This window comes from Gymnoscopelus braueri, assembly GCF_963280865.1.
Source record: "Gymnoscopelus braueri genome assembly, chromosome: 14".
NCBI lineage: Eukaryota > Metazoa > Chordata > Actinopteri > Myctophiformes > Myctophidae > Gymnoscopelus > Gymnoscopelus braueri.
Genome location: NC_137619.1, coordinates 49,972,794 through 49,997,100, shown reverse-complemented (window position 1 = coordinate 49,997,100; position 24,307 = coordinate 49,972,794). Strand labels below are relative to the sequence as shown.

At 40.4% G+C, this 24,307-nt stretch overlaps 1 protein-coding gene across 1 annotated transcript in view; it reads right to left on the bottom strand.

Moving 5' to 3' along the window:
* Nucleotides 1-1,596: 1,596 nt before the first annotated feature.
* Nucleotides 1,597-24,307, bottom strand: part of LOC308100179 (lysophosphatidylserine lipase ABHD12-like) — a 39,514-nt gene continuing 16,803 nt past the window's right edge. The window contains exons 3-14 of the mRNA XM_080449129.1: nt 19,644-19,765; nt 15,790-15,895; nt 14,864-14,983; nt 14,632-14,662; nt 13,566-13,611; nt 13,248-13,377; nt 12,103-12,140; nt 8,414-8,493; nt 6,553-6,635; nt 5,892-5,970; nt 4,678-4,805; nt 1,597-3,935 (exon numbers count right to left, since the gene is read on the bottom strand). Coding sequence (XP_080305255.1) covers nt 3,902-3,935; nt 4,678-4,805; nt 5,892-5,970; nt 6,553-6,635; nt 8,414-8,493; nt 12,103-12,140; nt 13,248-13,377; nt 13,566-13,611; nt 14,632-14,662; nt 14,864-14,983; nt 15,790-15,895; nt 19,644-19,765 — 997 coding nt within the window. The 3' untranslated portion in view covers nt 1,597-3,901. The remainder of the gene's footprint in view (nt 3,936-4,677; nt 4,806-5,891; nt 5,971-6,552; nt 6,636-8,413; nt 8,494-12,102; nt 12,141-13,247; nt 13,378-13,565; nt 13,612-14,631; nt 14,663-14,863; nt 14,984-15,789; nt 15,896-19,643; nt 19,766-24,307) is intronic.

Below are 24,307 nucleotides of genomic sequence, written 5' to 3'. Positions count from 1 at the left end.
TCGTAAATTAATGCCATACTTCATCATTCTGTGTCACACAAAAGAAGCAAACATAGCCGATCTACAAGCTCAAAACGCGTCGCACGTAGATCTGCTATTTTTGCTATTTTTCAATTGGAATCCTGAAAAGTACAATTTTTTTTTAATTTCAAATGCATTTAGTTATACAAATACGAATATGGACATAAAAAAGACAATAGAATTGTAATACTAGTCATTAAGCTACTAATATAGACTGAAGTAATTAAAGCGGGTCATGTTTGCATTTTAGGAATTGTAACAGCTAAAATTGATAAAATATCAGTATTCCGATATTAACGTGCGGGCCGCATTAAGTGAAGGTGAGGGCCGCATGTGGCCCCCGGGCCGCCAGTTGCCCATGTATGACCTAGACCAATCAATAGTCTGATTAAACGTGATAATGTCCCATTCAGTGCATTGACAGCATCCGAAATGGGTGCAGAGACCCTACAAGTGTGAAGTCTGTGGCAGAGACTTGAACCACTTAAACCCAATATGGTTGAGCGGAGTCCCTCAGGGCCCTATACTAGTGTATTTTCTGTTTTTTATTATTGTTTTTTATTATTGGGATATCACCCACTGCGCCACTTGGGCTATTCAAAAATAGCAGATCTACAAGCTCGTAGCGCTACGAGCTATTTTAACCATTATCTTATACTTGGAATATTCAAAAATAAGCGCTTTTATCCAAAGTGCTTTACATATATTGCGCATTACATTCACCCATTCACACACACATTCATACACCGATGGTGGAGGAAACCATGCAAGGCACCAACCTGCTCATCAGGAGCAATTATGGGTTCAGCGTCTTGCTCAAGGACACTTCAACACTAACTCTTCTGGGGGAGCCCGGGTTCGAACTGGAAACCTCACGGCTTCCATCCGACCGCTCTACCGGCCACTCTACCCCTGAACCATTGCCACCCCGATCTACAAGCTGATTTAGGTGCGTGTTATTCGGACAGATGCTAGCTTGGTCTAAAGGGTTAAAAGGATGTCGTCAAGTTCCATGCACTCAGGTTAACAGTTTACAAAAGCAGTGGTGGAAAAAGTACTCACATTTAGTAAAAAACAGTATCAATACTGCAATGTAGAAATACCCCATTTCATTACAAGTAAAAGTCCGGGAATTCAAAATTTACTAGAGTAAAAGTACAAAGTACATTGGCATAAGAATGTACTTAAAGTACCAAAAGTAAAAGTACTCATTATGCAAAATGTCCCATTTCACAAGTTTTCAAAAATAAGATCTTTTGAAAATAGCAAGCTACGAGCTTGTAGATCTGCTATTTTCAAATGTCCAAAATGTATATAGGGCTGAAGTGGTTAATGTATCCGTTTTGTAATAATAATCCAAATCTACAAAGTAACTAGTAGTAACTAAAATTTTCAAATAATTGTAGTGGAGTAAAAGTACAATATTTGCCTCTGAGATGTAGTGGAGTAGAAGTAAAAGTACTGAAAATTGGAAATAATCCAATAAAGCAAAAATACTTCAAAACTGTACTTAAGTACAAAAATGTACTTAGTTACTTTACACCACTGTACAAAAGTATACACGGAACAACAGTACAAACCTCAGTGTTTATTTATACATTTGCACCTCAGTGACGGGTCCATTTGGTTACATTTGCACACTATCTGAGATAAATGATCACTGAGGATTTTACTGCATAATTTGCACAGAAGTGTTTATGGAACCTCGAAGCTACTCATGACCCGTGTGACCTCTGGAGCATGCAAAACAAAAAGTGTTTATTTTTTTGCCATTTTTGGAAGCACAACTTCAGTGTAACGAGAGCAGAACTTCCTGACTTCCAGACCGGCGCTGAGAGCGTCAAAGACCCATCGAACGACGCTACGTCTTAATTCAAGTTTATATTGGCCTTCAAAATAAAACAAAACAAGCCTGGATTGAAAATAAATAAAAATCCTCCATTTCGAGAATAAATCGTCGCTATCGGGAAGAACCTTTGAATCTCCATATTTAAACATTGCATGTTAGTTTTTTGGTAAAAGTAGCAAAAATGGACGAACTACAAGCGCACAACGCGGTGCATCACGTCGTGTTGTGAGCTTGTAGATTGGCTATTTTAGCCACATGCTTTTGAAAGATTTTGGAAGTGAAAGTTAAAGTGTGTCTCTGTGGGTTTTATAAATACTAAACCAAAGACCTAAAGAACTAAAATAATAACAACATTGGATCCGTTGTAACACAGGTTATTTTTTTTTTACATTTCCTGAAAAGTAACAGTTTTGGACATACAAGGTTTCCATCAAACGGCGACAAAATCAGTCAAACAACCCGATGGACAAATTTAAAATTAAAACAACTTAAAAGACAGAAAATAAACACATGTTTTTTAAAAGTTCCACTTCATTTCTGCATGATCAAAACGGTTTACAATGGAGGCATTTAGTAGACGGAGACGCTCTAGTGAAACTAGTGACAATAGCAGATCTACAAGCTCACAACGTGTCGCTTCGCACCACGTTGCAAGCTTATACTGTAGATCTGCTAGTTTCCATTACTTCCCAAACATGGATCCCGACCCATTGTTTGGGAAACAGTGTGCTAAATGCCTGCATTGCACATTTCTAATGTAAAACCAAACACACACTGTTCGTCACATTGTCTTCCGAACACACTCAAACCAATGTACAGTACCACTCCAGTCCAAACTCCACTTCCCAGGGTTCATTGCTCCGCCGATTCCGATGGAAACTCTGTATTGATCGTTAAAATACCCCTCTAGTCATAGATCAATCGGCCCCCAGATACAGAATTAATCATCAAAAAGGTTTGAAAACACAATAAAAGGTGTTTTTTTCTTTCTTTCATTATGGTCCTTTTTTTTAATTGTGTTGAAGTTCAGTGCATAATATTCCAGACCCATCCGCTTGTTACCCGTGGCAACGAGTCACAGTGCACAGGCTGTTGTCCGGACGACCATCCCATGTCCTGTAGGAATGCTAAGGTGAAGGAATGGGTCCGCTTTGTAAAAGTTCAGGTCTTTTTTTTCTTTTCATCTTTGAGACGCAAAACAGCACCTCAGAAAGCTCTGTGTGTGTGTGTGTGTGTGTACACAATGGGCTTCATTTATCAAGAACATAGTGTACAGTAAAGCCAAATGCTTCGCCACACGACGGTGTCGCGCGTCGAAAATAGCAGACCTCCACGTATTGGCCTTACGACATCATCTAACTTCCACTTTCATTGCACATGTTAAAAGGAGCAGTAAGGGAAATTGATTTTGTTAAAATAAATGTTAAATAGCTCTATATTCTGACAGTAATCACTGCTATACAGCGTTTGTTCAGTAACAGGGGTCTCCCCGAAAATCTCCAGCTCGGAAAATACAAAATGAGCAGACAAAAGTGAAACTCCAACACTGGAAATTTTAAGCTATGAATGGGTTCTTTCTCCTGATTGGAGGAAATTGGCAACCCACCTGAAAATGTGTTTTCTGTTTACTAAAGAGCTTGTGGACAACGGGAGACTCCTGTTACTGAACAAACACACAATGATTTACTATCATCATATAAAGCTTTAACTTTTTAATTAAACACTTTTTGGGTCAAACGTTTTGACCCAGAAGATATCACTTTACAGCACCTTTAATCCCAGTGATGAAACTCTACTTACAGTACATTGATACACAATGTTTGATCAAATGTGTTCACGTTCTGTTTCAGTCTGCTCCATTTCACCAGGAAACTGACATAATTATTTACAAAATACACAAATGAGACCCACTGTGTGTACAGTACATGGTGTGTGTGTGTGTGTGTGTGTGTGTGTGTGTGTGTGTGTGTGAGAGAGAGTGTGTGCTCGCGTGTGTAGCGTGGTTCCTGATTGGTTTCCCTGGCTGTCAGTCTATGCGTGAGGGTGATCCCTGCCCAGGAAGTCACTGGAAGACAACAAGAAAACACACACACACCAGTGTTACATCATCACCACATGCATGTGTGTGTGTGCGTGCATGCGTGCGCACATACGTGCCTGTGTGTGTGCGTATTTGTGTGTGTGTGTGTCAGTGTTAATTTTTTCGACTAAAACTATGACGATAAATGTTCGTCGACTACCTTTTTTCACTGACGAAAACTAAATAAAAACTAAGCTAGGATGACTGAAACTAAGACTAAATATATTGACAATTTCATCAGCAAATACAAACTAGACTATAATGTTAGGGAGGGACTAGTGGAGAGGAGATTCAATAGAAATAAGACAAGTCATCATGATTGTGTGAGGGTGCCGTAGCCCGAAAATAGCCGATCTACAAGCTCGCAGACGCGTTGTGAGCTTGTAGATCGGCTATATTCGGCACACAGTTAAGTGTAAATCAGCCATTAGGATGCCATTAAGGCCTGTCGAAAAACATTTTTAATCGACAAAATCAACTGTAGATTTAGTTGACTAAAACTAGACTACAACTAAAACATTTCATATGATTAAAATATGAATACAACTAAATGGAATTGTATGCAAAAGACTATGACTAAAACTAAATAAAAGTTTGCTGTCAAAATGAACACTGGCGTGTGCGTGTGTGTGTGTGTGTGTGTGTGTGTGTGTGTGTGTGTGTGTGTGTGTGTGTGTGTGTGTGTGTGTGTGTGTGTGTGTGTGTGTGCACGCGCGTGTGTGTGTACCTGAGGATGTGTGGCAGCTCTGGGCTCCTGTAGATGAACTTGTGCTTGTAGGCCAGAGATGAGGAGAAGGGAACAAACTGGACCTTCTGACCGCTCAGGCTCTTAGACTGGGAGGCCATGTTGTACAGCTTGCAGGAGACACAGAAGGAGGAGGAAGATAGGATTTAGTCAGGAACCCCCCCAAAAGAAATCTGACATAAACATATTGAAATTCTGCTTAATCACATGGACCCTAACGTCACTGTCCTGAGGTGAACATTCAGAGAAAATCTACAAGCTCACAATGTGATGAGCTCACAAGCAGCGGTGGAAATTAAGTAAGTATATTTACTTAAGTACTGTACTTAAGTAACATTTTGAGGTATTTGTACTTTACCTGAGTATTTACAATTTCCAATACTTTTACTTCTACTCCACTACATCTCAGAGGTAAATATTGTACTTTTACTCCACTACAATTATTTGACAACTTTAGTTATACTAGTTACTTTTCAGATAAATTATGATATTATAAAACATACATTAACCACTTCAGCCATATTTTATACCTAGGCTATTTGAAAGTAGCCGATCTACAAGTTCACAACGCGTCGCACTGCGAAGTGTTGTGAGCTTGTAGATCTGCTATTTTCAAATATTTTAGTACTTTTACTTTTGGTACTTTAAGTATATTTTGATGCCAATATCTTTGTACTTTTACTCAAGCAATTTTTTTATTCTGGGCTTTTACTTGTAACAGAATAGTTCTACATTGCAGTATTGATACTTTTACTTAAGTAAAACATTTGTGTACTTTGTCCACCACTGCATACTGGTAATCTGTGAATTTCCCTCACCTAAAATTGGTATTCGGTATAAAAAACATTCCATACGGGTGTGGCTCTAAAGGGCTGTGTCCACCAAGATGTGTTTTTTTCCTGAGCGCAGCATACAGTATGTTTTGAATTGTTTAAAACGTTTTTGGAAACCCCAGCGGCGTGACGAGGCGCTGAGCGTTTATTTTGCCTGTGTGCATTTCCGATCTGCTCGCTGAGAGCTGAAATATAACTACGGTAATATAAATAATATAACTCGGGTGTTTAGAAGAGTTTTTAGGCAAGCGCCTTGTGGCTTCATCTGGGAGGAAATGCTTTGTTGGACACAAAGTCTAACAGCCTGACATCTATGAGCAACACATGTCAGGTGTTCATGAATAAACGGGTGTTTTTTTTTACCTTCTTCCCCAGGTGAAACGGGACCACGCTGTCGTCCTCTGCATGCAGGATGAGAACAGGACACGTGATGTGGTTCACACTGAGAGAGAGACAGGCAGCGAGAGAGACAGACAGAGAGAGAGACAGACAGACAGACAGACAGACAGACAGACAGACAGACAGACAGACAGACAGAGAGAGAGTGGTTCAATATAAATATATATATAATTAACACATATAGACCTGAGGCCGATTCTACAAATGCCCTCTAATTTAAATCTTAAAATTCCTTTTCTGAAAAATGTATGTTGCTATATTAGTGGTTCTCAAACATTTTCATGTCAAGGACCCCCAAAATTATATGTACGTATTTGTCCGCCAACCCCATCTCAAAATATTTTGTTCCAGCGACCCCCAGTTAAAAATGCTTCAAAAATATATATTCAAACATTTGCACACATTTTTACGATTTTTCAAAAATAGCACATCTACAAGCTTGTTGTACTGTAGATGTGCTAGTGTAGATATTTGCACTTGTATATCTGCTATTTTTGAATAGCCAACACTAAAATCTAAAATGACACACACACTCTCCCAGTTTTAATGGGTTAAATAAACATATTAAATGTTGATAAGAACAATAAGAAGATAACAGAAGGAAGGGGAGGATGCAGGTACGTACTTCTCATCGCTGGCAAAGCGGATATCACTGGCTGTGATGGGATCCAGGAAGAACCAATCAAAACCTGGCAGATATCTGTACACCTGCGCACACACACAAACAAAAAAGACAACAGTTGTCAATGTGCGTATGCACAAATCAGTATTCATGTGTTTACTATGAGTATGTATAGTGTGTGTGTGTGTGTGTGTGTGAGTGTGAGTGTGAGTGTGTGTGTGTGTGTGTGTGTGTGTGTTTAACCTGTGTAACGATGATTCTGTGTTCTCTAACATTTCAGCCCTGATGTCATTGTTGTTAATGAAAACCATAGGGAGGTGTTCATTCTCGAGGTCGGCTGTACTTTTGATTACAGCTTAGAGGAAGCCTTCCTAACCAAAGTGCTAAAATATCATCAGCTAGAGCAGACCATCTCTCAGCTAGGCTACAGATGTAAACTTTTGGTTTTTATCTTTGGTAGTCTAGGACACGTGCACAAGTTGGTTGTGAGGGGCCTGCAAATGGCCGGCCTCTCCAAAAGGAGGGCTAAACAATTAGCAAGGTACTGCTCAATATCAGCTATTATAGGAAGCCGCTCAATTTGGAGGAGGCGTTGCTTCCTTTACCCATGATTGTGGTCCGCTGTGTTCGACAAGTATGCCATCTTTTGTTTTGTATGCAACAATGCTCTGCTTTACATGCACTTTGTAACTGGCTGTTTTCCCTTCATCTGACTGCACTGGCAGTGTTTATGTCCTTTGTACATCCTGTACTTCTTATTATGTGGACATAAATAAATATTTCAAATGTGTGTGTGTGTGTGTGTGTGTGTGTGTGTGTGTGTGTGTGTGTGTGTGTGTGTGTGTGTGTGTGTGCGTGTGCTTCAAAAAGTAGCCCTTTGAGTGCAAAAGTTGTTGGAGATAAACATAGACATGAAAGAGACTATACATTTCACATCGATAACCACTTAAACTACACCACTTTATACTTAGTTGTACATCAGAGACATTTCATGCTACATTTCATGGCCATAGAGATCAAAGCTTCAGGAGGAAAATCATTCTTCACTGTTTAACAGGGTTTTTTAGGGTGTAGTGTCCACTTCCAGCCATCAGGTGGCATCAGTGTGTGGCAGAGACCATATGGCAGAGACTGCAGCATGTTGTTTGTTTGATTGATTGATTGATTGATTGCAACAGCAGTACAGTCATACACTTGGTCTAAAAGTCCTAGTGGACTTGTTTCCATTGAGGTCCTATGTATTCAATTCATCATCATAACATAAAAATAAAGCAAAACATCTATATCACCTCAAATAAAAAAACAGTATATGTACAGAGTAGAACTTTTTTTTTGAGCGTTTGAAGTTTGAAAGAGTCTGTTTTTTTGATAAAACAAAAAGTTTGTTCAAAAAGTTAAAGCACTATATTATGATCGTAATATCATTGCTATGTTCAGTAACAGGGGTCTCTCTGTCTCTCCATCTCTTTAATAAACAGAACATACATTTTCAGGTAGGTTACAAATCCAAACATCCAATCTACAAGCTCGCAGACGCGTTGTGAGCTTGTAGATCGGCTATATTCGGCACACAGTTAAGTGTAAATCAGCCATTAGGATGCCATTAAGGCCTGTCGAAATACATTTTTAATCGACAAAATCAACTGTAGATTTAGTTGACTAAAACTAGACTACAACTAAAACATTTCATATGATTAAAATATGAATACAACTAAATGGAATTGTATTCAAAAGACTATGACTAAAACTAAATAAAAGTTTGCTGTCAAAATGAACACTGGCGTGTGTGTGTGTGTGTGTGTGTGTGTGTGTGTGCGTGCGTGCGTGCGTGCGTGCGTGCGTGCATGTGTGTGCGCGTGCATACCATAGAGAATGGGTGACTCTTTGCTTCCTCTCTGATGTTGGTGAATGGCGACTCCAGGATGAGAGAATCTGGAGGCGTTCCTGAAAGTTATAATACAAATTAAAAATAAATACAGTTAGCATAGCATCTTAGCAGTAGAATCGGCCTCAGGTCTTAATGGGTTCAACTCTCTATCCTAGCCCCGCCCCTCGCCTAAACCAAACAGTATTTCCAGTATGTGAGAGGGTGTCTGATGTATCTACATGACAATTACATACTTTTACAGACTGTTTTGGGCGGCCATAGCTGAGTGGTTAGTGAGCCCGCCTAGGGAGCCAGAGGCCCTGGTTGCCCCAGGTACGATTCCAGGCCACGCCAGCATATGAGTCGATGAAATGAAATTTGTCCCTGAGCAAGACTCTTAACCCCTAATTGCTCACAGGCCCTCATTGGAAACAAGCCCGCAAGGACTTTCATGAACGTCCTGTTAAAAGGAATTATCCTTATCCTATCCGTTTTACCTTTATGTTGGATTACATATTATGTGTGTATCACTCACTCCCCTATGTGGACATTTTTTTCCTCTGTGCATCTACTACCATGTGGATTGTTATCTTTTAATGTTTTTTTGTTTTTTTGGGGCGCCCCCCCCCCCCCTAGTGGCTTCCTAGGCAACTGCCTACTCTGCCTAATGGGCGGCCGGCCCTGCCTCTACTACTTAAGTCTACTCTGTTTTCCCCTTACACCAAACCTCTACTACTTAGGTCTAGTCTGTTTTCCCCTTACACCAAACCTATTTGCCAAAAATAGCTTATCTACAAGCTCACAACACATCACGCTGAAACGCGTTGTGAGCTTGTAGATCGGCTATTTTGGGCGAATGTTTCCCCCAGAATAGAGATACTAGGGTTCAAGTGGTTAATGTAAAAAAGTTCCTATCACAAAAACATTTGCCGGACCCCCTGTAGTAACTCTGAGGACCCCCTAGGGGTCCCCAGTGTTACTACCTAACCCTGTAGTAACTCTGAGGACCCCCTAGGGGTCCCCAGTGTTACCATAGATATATATAAAGGCTAGATGACTCACCCGCGCTGCTGGCCAATGGAGTACGACGTTGCCACATGGCGGCCATCTTGCGACGGTCATTCATAACATTATGTCTATGGTGCATGTACTTTTAAATAACCATAGCGTGCTCAATTTTCATCCGATTTTCAAACGGTTTGGTGTGTTGTAAACACCAAAGATGTAGTTATGATACTGCATACTTAATGTTATATATTAAAAAAAACATGATTATAATTATAAGAATGCAGTATCATAACTACATCTTTGGTGTTTACAAAACACCAAACCGTTTGAAAATCGGATGAAAATTGTGCACGCTATGGTTATTTCAAAGTACATGCACCATAGACATAATGTTATGAATGACTGTTGCAAGATGGCCGCGGTTGAGCTACGCTTGCGACGCCCCCTTGAGCCATCTAGCCTTTATATATATCTATGAGTGTTACTACCTAACCCTGTAGTAACTCTGAGGACCCCCTAGGGGTCCCAAATCCCCTGTTGAAGACCCACACATTTAACCATTATATGTCCTTCTCTAATTCCACACCAATTAGATTGGGTTTTAATGTTTAAAATGTTAAAATGTTATGTTTAATGTTTAATGTTTCTGCCTGATAGTCACTATCTGTCCATATTTTATCTGTGTGTGTGTGTGTGTGTGTGTGTGTGTGTGTGTGTGTGTTGCAGGTCTAAAGCCAGCAGAACAACAAGTGGAACGAATCAACCTACGATGATGAAATACATTAGTTAGTTTCATTTCCTCCTTCAGAATTAAGTTACAGAAGTATCAGTTTTTTCTTTGTCATTTCTTCACCATTCATTTCCTTCTGAGAACCTGCAGGTGTACCTTATTTATCTGTGCCAATTTCCTTCTATTTCCCACCAGATAACAGCAGTGGTGGACAGTAGAGTAAATGTACTTGAGTACTGTACTTAAGTACATATTCTGAGGATCTGTACTTTACTTGAGTATTATATATTTTTGACACTCATTACTCTTACTCGAGTACATTTCCACAACAAATATTTTACTTTACTATTCTACTTTAGTGCATTTCTAGGAAGGCTGTAAAGTACTGAGTAGCTACGCCCGTTTGCTTTAAATTTTTAACTTGACCTTTGATGACCCAAAGCTCCATTCAGGTCAGCCTATTGGTCACTCCCACCTTACATTTTATACATTTGAAAACTTGTGAAATGGGACATTCTACATAATGAGTACTTTCTACTTTTAGTACTTTAAGTACATTTTGATACCAATACTTTTGTACTTTTACTCAAGTAAATTTAGATTTCCGGATTTAATTGCTGTTAACAGTATTAAATAAATAATATATTATAACTGTTTTAACCGTATAAAATAATACATTATAAGTGTAAGGGGAAAACAGACTAGACCTAAGTACTGTAGTAGAGGTTTGGTGTAAGGGGAAAACAGAGTAGACTTAAGTAGTAGAGGTTTAAAGATAAACCTCTACTACTTGAAGTTGTAGAGGTTCAAGTAGTAGAGTGAAGTTTTTGCCTTACGCAGACTACCTTCTTATGTGGACCAGCCATTGTGCTGCTACTTTTTTATCGTTTTACGTTGTCTCTAAAGGTGACTCTGCAGCAAACAGACTACTTCAGACTACAACAGTCTGTTGGCAAAAGTTGGCATTTAGGTCAGCACAAACTGTTGGCCAATGTGCATGTTGTTCGTTGTGCGCATGCGTTAAAAGATCCTGCCAGTGTTGCAAGGTCTGCTTATTATAAGCGACTTTGGGCTTGTTTTCCTGTAAAGTCGCTTGTAAATATTCAAAGTTGCTGGTTGCTTTTGTTTGGGCTTGTTTCTGAAGTGTAGTTGCTTATTGGGGCTTGCTTTCCAGATTCTTTTAGAAAATAGCTGATGTAATAGTAAGTAGGTGAAACTGGTCGCTTCTTTTAGGCTTGTTTTCATAGACCTGATAGCTTGTTTCACTCACAGGATCTGGCAACACTGGAGCCAGCTCGGAGTGCAGCTTGGTTGATTGACGCTAATTGACGTAATCTAGCCCCGACCCGACGGAACAGCGCTATCTACAACAGGTTGTCGGCAGGAGACGCTTTCCAATGCCTTCCGCGGGCGGCCGAGTCGGGCCGATATCGGTGCGGCGGAGAGCTGCCTAAACCTCATGTAGGTCATCCGGCTGCTTCTTTATGAGATTTATGTGATTGTGTATATATGTAGATATCTTTGATTTTGATGTTTCTTTTTCTGTTTTTCTCCTGGCTCACCCTCTGTCTGCACCCACCCTCCCCTCTTTTTCTTTCTTTGACAATGTTACAATAAAACTACGATTCTATGATTCACAATGTCCTGACCTGATCACCTGGATATTGTCTTGCGTTCATGTTGAGTTCACAGCTTATTTTTGTATTTTTTTTATATAGCTCACTGCCAGTGAGGAGCCCCCAACGGGAGGACTTAACGCCTCTGTCCTACTTCTCCCGTTGAACATTTCCCGCTGACAGACTCCCGGAGTACATAGAGTGACAAAGATCAGCCTCCCCACCCGAACAAGGCTTATTATATTTATAGATGCTCGGTCAAACTGAATGCTCCGCTGTGTGCTCTCTCTCTGTGCATGTGTGTGTGTGTGTGTGTGTGTGTGTTTCCTTACCTCTGTCACAGAGTCGTCTCACCAGGTTGGTGGCCACTCTGGAAATAAATAAATGACACAAAACGATGTGCATTTTAGGAGACAGGAAGGGGATGACGGCCAACAGGGTAACACTTCCTTTTTAGTCCATCTCTATAACACAGTTTAATCTGCTGATAATACTGTACAATTATAGTTATAAACACTCACATAACAATAATAAAAACACACACACGTATTATAATTTAGAATTGCTGGAAAGTCAAGGACTTTTTTTCTTGTTGCAAGGATCATAATGTCATTTTTTACACGGCTTGGTTGAATGCTTGATTCTGATTGGTCAGTGACTGAATTCAGCGCTCTGCTATTTTTCGGTAATGGCCGGTGCTATCAATACCGGACCACTGCTATAGACCATATTCACACGGCGGCCATATTGCCATTAAGTCAATGAAATGCCACCCCAGTTGCCACAGCAACGCAATGTTAAATTCCAAAATGGCCGCCCTGTGAATATGGACTATTGGATAGAGCCTGAGCACCTGGCTCATATCAATCTGTGGTGCTTGATTTTTGCCGTATCCAACATGGCGGCGGCAATGTAAACAAATAATATGCAATGTCATTTACAGCTTTACTACTGTAGTAATTGTAGACAACGAGCTACACCTGACGCTTCCCTGCGCAGTGTGCACCCGTCTGTACATAGAGACAAATGTTATGTTTCCAGTTGTCTACATTAGGCCTACTATGGTAGGAAAAATGTTTTGTTTGTGTTTTGCATGGGTGCATAAATGGGAGACCGCGTGTCGATCAATAAATAAATGTAAAAGATTGCATTTGATCCTCGCCTCTCCCTCAGGCTGGGCCTGTGTTATATTTACGTGGGAGAAGCTAATATGTGGGTCTACTACCCAGACCCCCGCCCCTCACCTTATCAAATAGGACTATTTATCTGCATGTGTGAACGCAATTTGATGTTGCATGCTACATGTGTAAACGACCAACACCGGACAAGGTGTCTGTGTGTGTATATATATATGTGTGTGTGTGTGTGTGTGTGGGTGTGGGTGTGGGTGTGGGTGTGGGTGTGTGTGGGTGTGTGTGTGTGTGTGTGTGTGTGTGTGTGTGTGTGTGTGTGTGTGTGTGTGTGTGTGTGTTCGTACCCTGTTCCCAGTGAGTGTCCCCAGATGTACACAGGTTTCTTCCCAGTCTGTTCCCTGAGCCACAGGTAGAGGAACAGAGCATCTGATGTCATCACATGTTCTGAAGGACTGCCGTCGGAGTCCCCCCAACCTGCAACCACACAAAAAAAGATGTGTAACTATCAAACTTAGATTACTTAGATTGTCATTGTCAGAAAAGCCGGATAACTGTCATTGAAGTGATAACTTATTAAATTAAACTCCAGTTAAGAGTCAAAATTATGAAAATAAGCTACCAGGACTGGTCAGTAGTACAACACTGCTAAAACATCCACCTACCTCTGTAATCAAATGTTACCACATGGTAGCCAAATGAACTGAGGACCTGGGGGTGAGGGGGGGGAGGGAGAGAGAGAGAGAGAGAGAGAGAGAGAGAGAGAGAGAGAGAGAGAGAGAGAGAGAGAGAGAGAGAGAGAGAGAGAGAGAGAGAGAGAGAGAGAGAGAGAACATCAAGCTTGAGTTAACAGCAGATCGTTAACAGTGACTTTAGGACAGGGCGATATGACTTCAAATCAATATCACGATTATTTAAAACTTTTGCCTCGAGTACGATTACTGAACGATAATAATACAATTGTGAAAATAGCCCATCTGTAGAGCGGCTATTTTCCACTATTTTTGCACACCACCTATATCACACAAAGAAGTATAATACAGCGGTCAATCTGACTAATCAATTTAATTGATTATAGAAAATTTATTAGAAGCTTTTCATGTCGTTTCATTGATAATAAGTAAATACCCCCCCCCCCCCCAAAAAAAAGAAAAAATTAACAGAAACCTGCGGCTGCCGTGTTAAGTGGTCAGATGGGTGGGCAGCGTGCATTTCCAGACCATGTTTATTTTAATAAAATAAATCTATCTATTGGTGTTCCACCTCGGTTCAATGGAACTAGGTTCTTATATAACATTGTCACTTTTTAATATTAAAGGGATATTTCACTTTCAAATAAAATAAACATTAAAAAAATATATTTAAAAAAAATGAAAGAAGTTATGGCAAAATCACGGCCCCCTCACACATTAGTAGGACACTCTAATGCGTGAGGGGGCCGTGATTTTTCCATTACTTTTTTCATTTATTTTTAATATATTTTTTAAATGTTTATTTTATTTGAAAGTGGAGTATCCCTTTAATGTTTATATTATCATTAAGATATTTGTTTTGTTTTTGCAGATCATTTGGGGGCCCGCTTCCAATACCCTTGCGGGCCACCAGTGGCCACTGATCTACATGAGCAAGATTATGTCGGTTGCTGGTTCTAAATATCAGTTGCTATATATTGTACACAGGTGTGTGTGTGTGTGTGTGTGTGTGTGTGTGTGTGTGTGTGTGTGTGTTTACCTTGTACAGTTGCACTCTGTGATCTCCACCCCTGTAGAGACAAGTAGGACAGGTTTATATGGGTCAAGGATCACAATAGCACACGTACGTATAGTACAGTAGTTAATGACACATACACAGAGTTCTACGCATGTGTGTGTTTTGTAAATATTGTAACTTGATACTATGAGAGCTGTCACTGTGTGTGTGTGTGTGTGTGTGTGTGTGTGTGTGTGTGTGTGTGTGTGTGTACCTGCTCCCTGCGTTTCCATGGAGATAGAGTATTATGGGATGGTGTGATTTCAAAGTGGATTCAAACCACAGCTTGTCTTTCCCCTGAGCCTCTCTCCACATCACTGCTGGTACCGTATGCCTGCACACACACACAGTTTAAAACAGTGGTTGTGGTTCTCAAAGTGGGGTCAGGTTTAAACACTTTAAACAGCCCAAAATAGCAGATCTACAAGCTCATAACGTGTCACACCCCGACGCGTCGTGAGATTGTTTTTCGAAAAATAATTAAAATATACTTTCAAAACATTTTTAACGTCAAATCTTGCTGGCACAAAATATTTTCAGATGGGGGGTCTGCGGCCAAATTTGAGGGGTCTTGACATGAAAAGGTTTGAGAACCACTGATTTACAATTTACAATCAGATGCTCTTATCCAGAGCGGCTTATAAGTGTGAGATCAGAATAAGCAGAGTAAACATGAACTTGAACATAATTAAATAGTCATATGAGTAGAGTGCAGAGAGAACAATGTATGGCCTCAAAGAAACTATAGGGTACCAGGTAAACAATGAACCTAGCATCTGTCTACTCTACACAACATTCTGTACATTTGTGGTCAAGAAAAATAAATGTACCAAACAAAAACATGAGAACAAATGACAACATATATCTCAACCATCGATGTGTGTGTAGGTGTCTGTGTGTGTATTCTATGTCTCTCATGGACATGCACACACACACACACACACACACACACACACGCAGGCATGCACAGTTCCTTGTAGAGTGGGGGCGTGTTAGATGCTGTCTGACCCATGAGGGTTGTGTGTGTGTGCGTGTGCGTGTGCGTGTGTGAGTGTGTGTGTGTGTGTGTGTGTGTGAGTGAGTGTGTGAGTGTGTGAGTGTGTGAGTGAGCGAGCGAGCGAGAGAGAGAATGTATCTTACCACACTCCTATCTTCACTGTGTACTCTGGTTCCAGGTAGAAGTTACAGGTGTGGTTCAAACCCAGGTCCTGGGGCCTCTTCAGGTCAATGAAGTAGGGCATCCTGACTATACACACGCACAATTTTTCGCTTTAGAATAATACATATTAAAATATGTGCACCAATTTTCACGATTTTTCTAAAATAGCAGATCTACAAGCTTGTACATCGTGGCGCGCTATGAGTTTGTAGATCTGCCATTTTTGATTAGCCAAAGTATAGAATAATGGTTAAAGTGATTCAATTCTAAAATGACACAGATGCTTTCCCGGTTTTAATGGGTTAATGTAATTAATAATGATATACTATATTTAGGCAATACGGATTCAGGTGTTGTTGGCACAGTGCTTAGTCGTTCACATTTTAGGTCGTCCCTTAAATACCTGTAGCTGTGGTAAAACCCCATCATAAACACATGAAGCCCTCTGTTGTTGCCGGTGATTAGCAACACGATTCACTCACATGTGTAATCAAACATCTCAGGTGCAGCACAGCAGTGGCTTATTGTGAATAAACAGCACACATCTTCAGTGTTCCAGTTTGATCATCATGTGATACAGAATCACATCACACTGTCTACATCGTCACATAAAGACATGGAGGAGACATGTCTGTCCATCTGTCTGTCTGTCTCTCCTGTCTGTCTGTCTGTCTGTCTGTCTTATCATGTCCTGTTTGGCTGTGTGTGTGTGTGTGTGTGTGTGTGTGTGTGTGTGTTAGGGCTTTCACCAACTAGTCGACTAGTCGACTAGTATAACCACTAGTCGACTTTGTAGGTACTAGTCGAATAGTTTTTTTTGTTTTTTTTGTTTTAATGCCATAGTAATGCCCCATCTTCCTATTATTATTATCCTCCTGACTTTATTTTTTATCAAAAGGGGGTCAAAAGTATGCCCAATAAAAGCCTATTATTGGGCAATGGGGATCCTTGGAGACGCTGCTGTGGTGCTGTGCTGCTGTGCCAGAAGCGCTTCCCTTAAAACGCCATAAAAATAAGGGCTGTAGGATAATAATAATAGTAATATAGTAGTAGGATGACATTAAAACAATGCCCCCCCCCCCCCGCAAAAATAATAATAATAATAAATAAAAATAAATGTAAATTTCGACTAGTCGACTACTACGTGGTCAAATGAGTCGACTAGTAAAAATCATTAGTTGTGAATGCCCTAGTGTGTGTGTGTGTGTGTGTGTGTCAATGATCAGTACTGTGCTGACTCATGAAAGTTTCAGCATGGCCGTCGCTTGTAGAGTCACAGCCACACACACACACACACACACACACACACACACACACACACACACACACACACACACACACACACACACACACACACACACACACAAGTGAACAGACCACGTCTCTTCCAGAATGGTTAAGAGGTTCATCACTCACAGTATGTGTGTGATCTTGACATTCACAGCCACTCATACGCATAAACATACTGTAAGCTGATCATTTAGCATCTTGTAAATCAACAGCGTCGTACAAGAGAGAAAAGCATAAATGAGGCTTTCGTCTTACCTGTACCACTCTTATTTTCTTTTCTTTTTTTTATTTTAACCCCCTTTTCTCCACAATTTAATAGTGGCAAATATCACCCTCCCCGCCCGGCTTCACTCCACCCGAACACGGGCCAATTGTGTTCGTATAGACGCTCGACACCACCATTTTTAACACAAATCTCAACCGGCCCACCAGCTCATAGCTTGTATATCTGCTATGTTTGAATAGCCCAAAGTGTAAAACAATGGTTAAAGCTCAAATCTAAAATGACACGGATGCGTTCCCGTATTGAATGGGCTAAGCACCTATTCAGCACCTGGCACCCTTCACCAGCACCACTCCTGTGTTTCATCTGTTGTTGCTGCTAATACACCTGAGTCCCCCCCCCCCCCCGGGTTGATTCTAGGCTCTGGAGACAGACTGTTGTCTCACACTGTGCACTAATGCTTCCTCCATACAGGCTGTGCAACGGAACCACTTAAAAAGCACACACTGACAGAATGCTTGTCCCAACATTTCATTGGAGGGGCTGCCATTTTTAAGCACAAGCAAAATGGAAGAATATTTTAATAGATAATGATTGGATTACATTAACTATGAAAACATGGTTGTCTATAAAAAAAAGAAACTACATTTGTTCTATATCCAGAGTGATGAAGATAGCAGCCTTTCCAGAATTTGAGCCAAGTAAATTAGATACTGGTTTCAGTGCAGTGTTTCCCATGCATTAAGCAGTGGCGGGCCGCCACCCCTTAAATCCGACCGCCACAGTATGATTTTTTTTTTTTTTACAGAAAAAAATATATCAATGCTCAAATGCATTGATATAATGCTCCAATGCTCTCAGGCCGGATGCCATCTGTGCCATCACTAGTTGTTGATGTGTGATTTGTATACTTTTGTCTAATAAAAGTATATTTTCCTAAATCTGGAGACAATTCATATGTAAACTATACAGATTACTAATGTGCACATGTACTATATAAGATATAATAATAATAATAATAATAATAATAATAATAATAATAATAATAATAATAATAATAATAATAATAATAATATTTTTCAGGGGAAACTTAGATGTCATTTATGCAGAAGTGGGAACTAGAAATTTACATTTGTATCACTGACAATAATTGGGAAAAATCATGCCTTAATGGTCATAAATTAACAAGCATCCCTACTTGGAGAGACTTTGAATGGGAAAAAAAGTGTTTAAGACCCCTCAAAACGAAATACAGCAACAATTAGGCTGGAGAGAATGTGGGGAGATAGGGGACCATTTTTGGGATTGTCCCAAAATACATACATTTGTGATGATGGCAAGGCCTCACAGCACAGATCTCCTGTATGGTACAGGCACTCATACTCTTGCTATTTGCCTTGAAGCACCCTTCAAACCACACGGAATAGACATCTCGGTTAAGTTCTTATCGGACGCCACTGCGGATGAGTCCTAGTCTTAACCCATGCAATCCGGGAAAGCGTCTGTGTCATTTTAAATACTCTCTTCAGATAAGTCTTTGGATTTAGAACAGTGGTTTAGAACAGTGGTTTATAACTAGCCTGGTTCCAGACCATAGACCCCGCCCACTCTCTGAGTGAGGCTCCTCTTGGTCTGGTGTCATAAGTGAGCCTATGGCTTTTCACGGTAGAATAAATACCTGTCAAATCAGAGTCGGAGGTGGGGGTGGGTCTAACGACAAGCCAATCAGCGCCACGGGGCGTTCTCAAGCTGTGCGACACTAGCCTGCGACGTCACATGTAGGCAGATCCTTGGATCTCTTGTGATTGGTTTAGGGAAATGCTAATTCCCTCCCCCAAGTAATCGACTACAGTGCAGCCAATTTCAGACTGAAGCTCCACACAGCTTCAGTCTGATAATCAGGCTAGTTTAGAACAGACTTAGAACAGTGGTTCTCAAAAATAGCAGATATACAGTTCAAGCTCACAGCGCATCACTTTGTGCCGAGCTGCGAGCTTGTACATCTGCTATTAAAAAAATATATATATTTTACAAATCTTCTCTTCTGGGGGTCCCTGGCACTTTACATTTTTAGATGGGGGTCCGCGGCCAAATATATATCAATTTGGGGGTCCTTGGCACAAAAAAAGGTTTTTGAACTACTGGTTTAGAAGGCATTTGTAGAATCCCTTTAATATGAAACCCTGCACTGTATGAGTGTTAATATGAAACCCTGTACAGTATGAGTGTTAATATGAAACCCTGTACTGTACTGTACAGTATGAGTGTTAATATGAAACCCTGTACAGTGTGGTTATTCATATGAAAGGTAAACATACTCACCAAAGTTTAAGAAGACCAGCTTGGCCTGGATGGACGGACACAGCTTAACGATGAAGGGGATGGCAATGTATATACCCAGTAACCACAAGAAGAGCCGCTTCAACCGGCCCACCATGGATAACCTGAACACACACACACACACACACACACACACACACACACACACACACACACACACACACACACACACACACACACACACACACACACACACACACACACACACACACACACACACACACACACACACACACACACACACACACACACACACACACAAAGACAGAGAGAACAAGAAAGAGAGAACTTTAGTATTCATGATTATGTAAAAACTTTAAAGCTATGTCTGTGTCATCATTTCCAATGAGCTGAACACATAAAGAGGCCAAATATTGAGAGATGCTTTTGAAAATAGGAGAGGAGAGAAGATGTGTACAATTTGCAATGTAGGCATTCCGCAAAGGTAAACTCATGCATCAAATGCAGAGAGACAGTGTAGCGCCTCAGTAAACTATAGGATCACAGGTAAACCAAGAACCTAGCATCAGTCTAAACAGTATACTATCAAAAATAACAATCTGTACATTGAAACTGGAAGACACCAGGTAAACAATGAACCTAGCATCTGTCTAAAAAAACATGCTATCTAAAATGCAATTTTAACAATGTCGTCAATAAAAAAAACAAGCCAAAGCATGAGAAGAAATATCCAAGGTTTGTCTGCATGGTCGCCATATCTAGGTCAAGTGCTGAGGGCTGAGGTGGGTTGGGATACTTTAGGATTTTAACGGTTCCTTAACAATTCCCTCTTAAGCATAAAACACACATTTCTCTGCTGAGGACCAGGAAAATGGTCCTCACTAAGTCCATTTCTCAAATTGTACTATACTTGTCCCCACAAGTATAAATATGACCCTCACAAGTATAGTGATACAAGTACAAGTACACACACACACACACACACACACACACACACGGTTATCTGAGGGACACAGAGACTATAAATAATGCAAACAACTGTAAGAGAGAGAAGAGATACTGTAGCACTGAGAGCTCACCTTGCACGCACACGCGCACACACACACACACACACACACACACACACACACACACACACACACACACACACACACACACACACACACACACACACACACACACACACACACACACACACACACACACACACACACACACACACACACACACACACACACACACACACACACACACACACACACACACACACCGCATCTGGGTCAAACAGCTTCAAATCATCCTCATGGTTAGCATTAGGGCTGTGAATCGTCTGCTATCTCACGATTCGATTCCGATTCCTGGGGTCACGATTCCGCTTTTTTCAAAAGAAACGATTCTCAATTCAAAAACGTTTTTGTCCGATTCAAAATAGTTTTTTTTCCCGATTCAGCCCAGAACTTCTCAAAATTGTCATTATACAAAAATACTGGAAAAGAAAAAATGTTTTCTCATTTTAAAATGAGAATCACGATTCGTATTCAATTTTTTTCCCCTGCAGCCCTAGTTAGCATCAGTGGAGTTGCCTGGCATTAGCATTAGCCTGCACTCTGATGAAAACACATTGACCCGTTGTCACACTTTAAAACCCCCTACAGTCTGCATCTGATTAACCCATTAAAACCGGGAACGCATCTGTGTAACCACTTTAACCATTATTTAATACTTTGGCTATTCAAAAATAGCGCGGTGCCGCGCACTAAAATAGGTCTGGCCGCTGTGACAGAGACACCTCACTCACAGTGTGTCAGCGTGCTGTGGTTCTGACAGACAGACAGACAGATAGACAGACATGGTTTCCTCTTCTGTCTCGTTGGTCTGTGAATGTGTGAATGTGTGTGTGAATGTAATGCACACTCTAAGTCTAAAGCACTTTGGGGAAAGGTGCTGCACAAATGCACTGTGTATGTGTACCATGTGTGTCCTGTGACATCCTCCATGTTGTCAAAGCATCTGTCTAGACTAGACTAATCCAGTGGTTCTCAACCTTCCCAAGCTGCGACCCCCCAAAATAGTCATATTTGAACTGGGGACCCCCCAAAATAGTCATATTTGAAATTGCACACCTGGGGTAGATATGACAAATAAGTGAAATATACAAAGAAATTATTGACATATTTAATAATTTTCAAAATTCTAAATAGTAGAAATAGTTGATCTACAAGCTTACAACGCGTCACGAAGTGACGTGTTGTAAACTTATAGATCTGCTTTTCTATTTTTGGAAAATGTATGAACATTTTTTAACATAGATACGATTATGACGATTATGCAAAATAATTGTGATTATCTCAAATAATTGCGATTAGGTGATTATGTAATAATTGTGACAGGCCTACCAGTGACCCCAGGAGGACTAGAACAACTTCACTCTGCTGTCTGTGACCTTTAACCCCCAGGAATAACCTTGTTCTGCTGTCTGACCTTTGTACCAGTTTATTGTGCTGACTGCGACCCCAGTATAAGTAAGAGTGTAGTGCTGACTGGGCTCCTACTGTGCTCTCTGCACTTCCTTGCTGTTAGTCTGTTAACGTGACAAAAGGTCTGGGATGTTGCACTGCTGTGGTTGCAGATATAAAAATACAACTGAGACTCATGGAAAAAAACAGAACCTCCAAAACTGCAGTTGCGTTTTGTGAAGTGGAACCGAAACAGGACATGATACCAGTGGTGGGGAAAGTGCTCTAATGTTTTACTTCAGTAAAAGTATCAATACTGCAATGTAGAAGTACTCCGTTTACCGTTACAAGTAATAGTCCGGAATTCAAAATTGACTTGAGTAAAAGTACAAAAGTATTGGTATCAAAATGTACTTAGTATCAAAAGTATCAAAAGTGAAAGTACTAAAATGTTTGAAAATAGCAGATCTACAAGCTCACAACGCGTTACGATGTGGCGCGTTGTGAGCTTGTAGATCTGCTATTTTCAAATAGCCTAGGTATAAAATAGGGCTAAAGTGGTTAACGTATGTTGTATAATGTAAGAACTTATATCTGCAAGTAACTAGTAACTAAAGTTTTCAAATAATTGTAGTGGAGTAAAAGTACAATATTTTCCTCTGAGATGTAGTGGAGTAGACGTAAAAGTATAGACAATTGGAAATACTCCAGTAAAGTAAAGTAAAGTAAAAGTGCAGTACTTGAGTAAATGTACTTAGTGACTTTACACCACTGCATGATACACAGGCCGGCTAAACATCATGCATTCTGGATTTACATACCGTGCGTATGTGGAAATGTGTACCGATGAAGTTTCAGCACCGAAGCAATAATGCAGATTTTATAATAATATGGCATAACATGAATGTCACCATGACAGTCAGACAGACAGACAGACAGACAGACAGATCTAATCTATAGCACGCACTATAGATTAGGGCTGTCCTCAACTTAACAACAGTGCTATTTATCAGCTGAGAGCCAGCTCATCTCCTAATGGAAGCTGATGTGTGGAGTCAAGTCACACTTTATCATTATTAGTACACAACCTTTCGTAATGGTTGAAAACTCAATATATTCCATGGGGAATATGATCATACCGATGTAGTGGAGAAACTGCAGACTGAGGCTGATCATTGATACAGTGATACGTTGTAGAATGAACAGCAAGTGCGTCTGTTGTGTTGGTGACACACACACACACACACACGCACACACACACACAATCCTAAAAATAGGTCTGGCCGCCGTGACAGAGACACCTCACTCACATTGTGTCAGCGTCGCTGTGGTTCAGACAGACAGACAGACAGACAGACAAACTACTGTATAGATATGTTGCTGATGGTGTGCATTTTCCTTCCTAGACCCACCCTGCCGCATCGTGGTTGTATGATGGAAAATATGAAAATACTAAATACTAATAATATGTAATGTTCCATGCTTTAAGAAGGTAGGGTAAGTGATTTACTTTGGTTAAAATAGCTCTATATTCTGATAGTACTCATAGAGTGTTTGTTCAGTAAAAGGAGTCTCCCATGTCCAAGGGCGCCGATACTGTGGGTGCCTCGGGGCTAAAGCACCCAGGGGAAATCAAGAGCACCCATCACAAACTCATCACAGAAAAAAGAAAAAAACACCGACATCTTCACTTCATGGAGTACATTTTTGGTACCAAATTAACCGAATTAACCGCATTAAAGTAACAAAACCCCCCCAAAAAGGTAACAAACCCGGAAAATAACCTCACATTTTCGCGTGCGCGCGCCGTTGAAGCGCGGACATAAATCGGCGCCCCTGCCAATGTCTCTCCAGCTCTTTATACTATATTACCACTGTACTATATTCTGTTTACTAAAGAGCTGGAGACACCCCTGTGACCGAACAAACGCTCTATAGCAATGATTACTATCAGAATATAGTACTTTAACCTTTTTAACAAAAAAATAACAAAAAAACAAAAGCTATCACCCTACCTTTAAGCATTGCTATTTCTGTATCCTGCCATCTCAGTTTTACCAATACCCAGATTGAATCAACAGAGAACACTTTTATTAAGCTGTATGTCAAAGAACTGTAAATTATTGAATCAGACTCAATCATTTACTCCAATTTATTATTGTCTTCTTTGTTATGAGACCCCAGACAGACAGTGCTGTGGTTCTGACAGACAGACAGACAGACAGACAG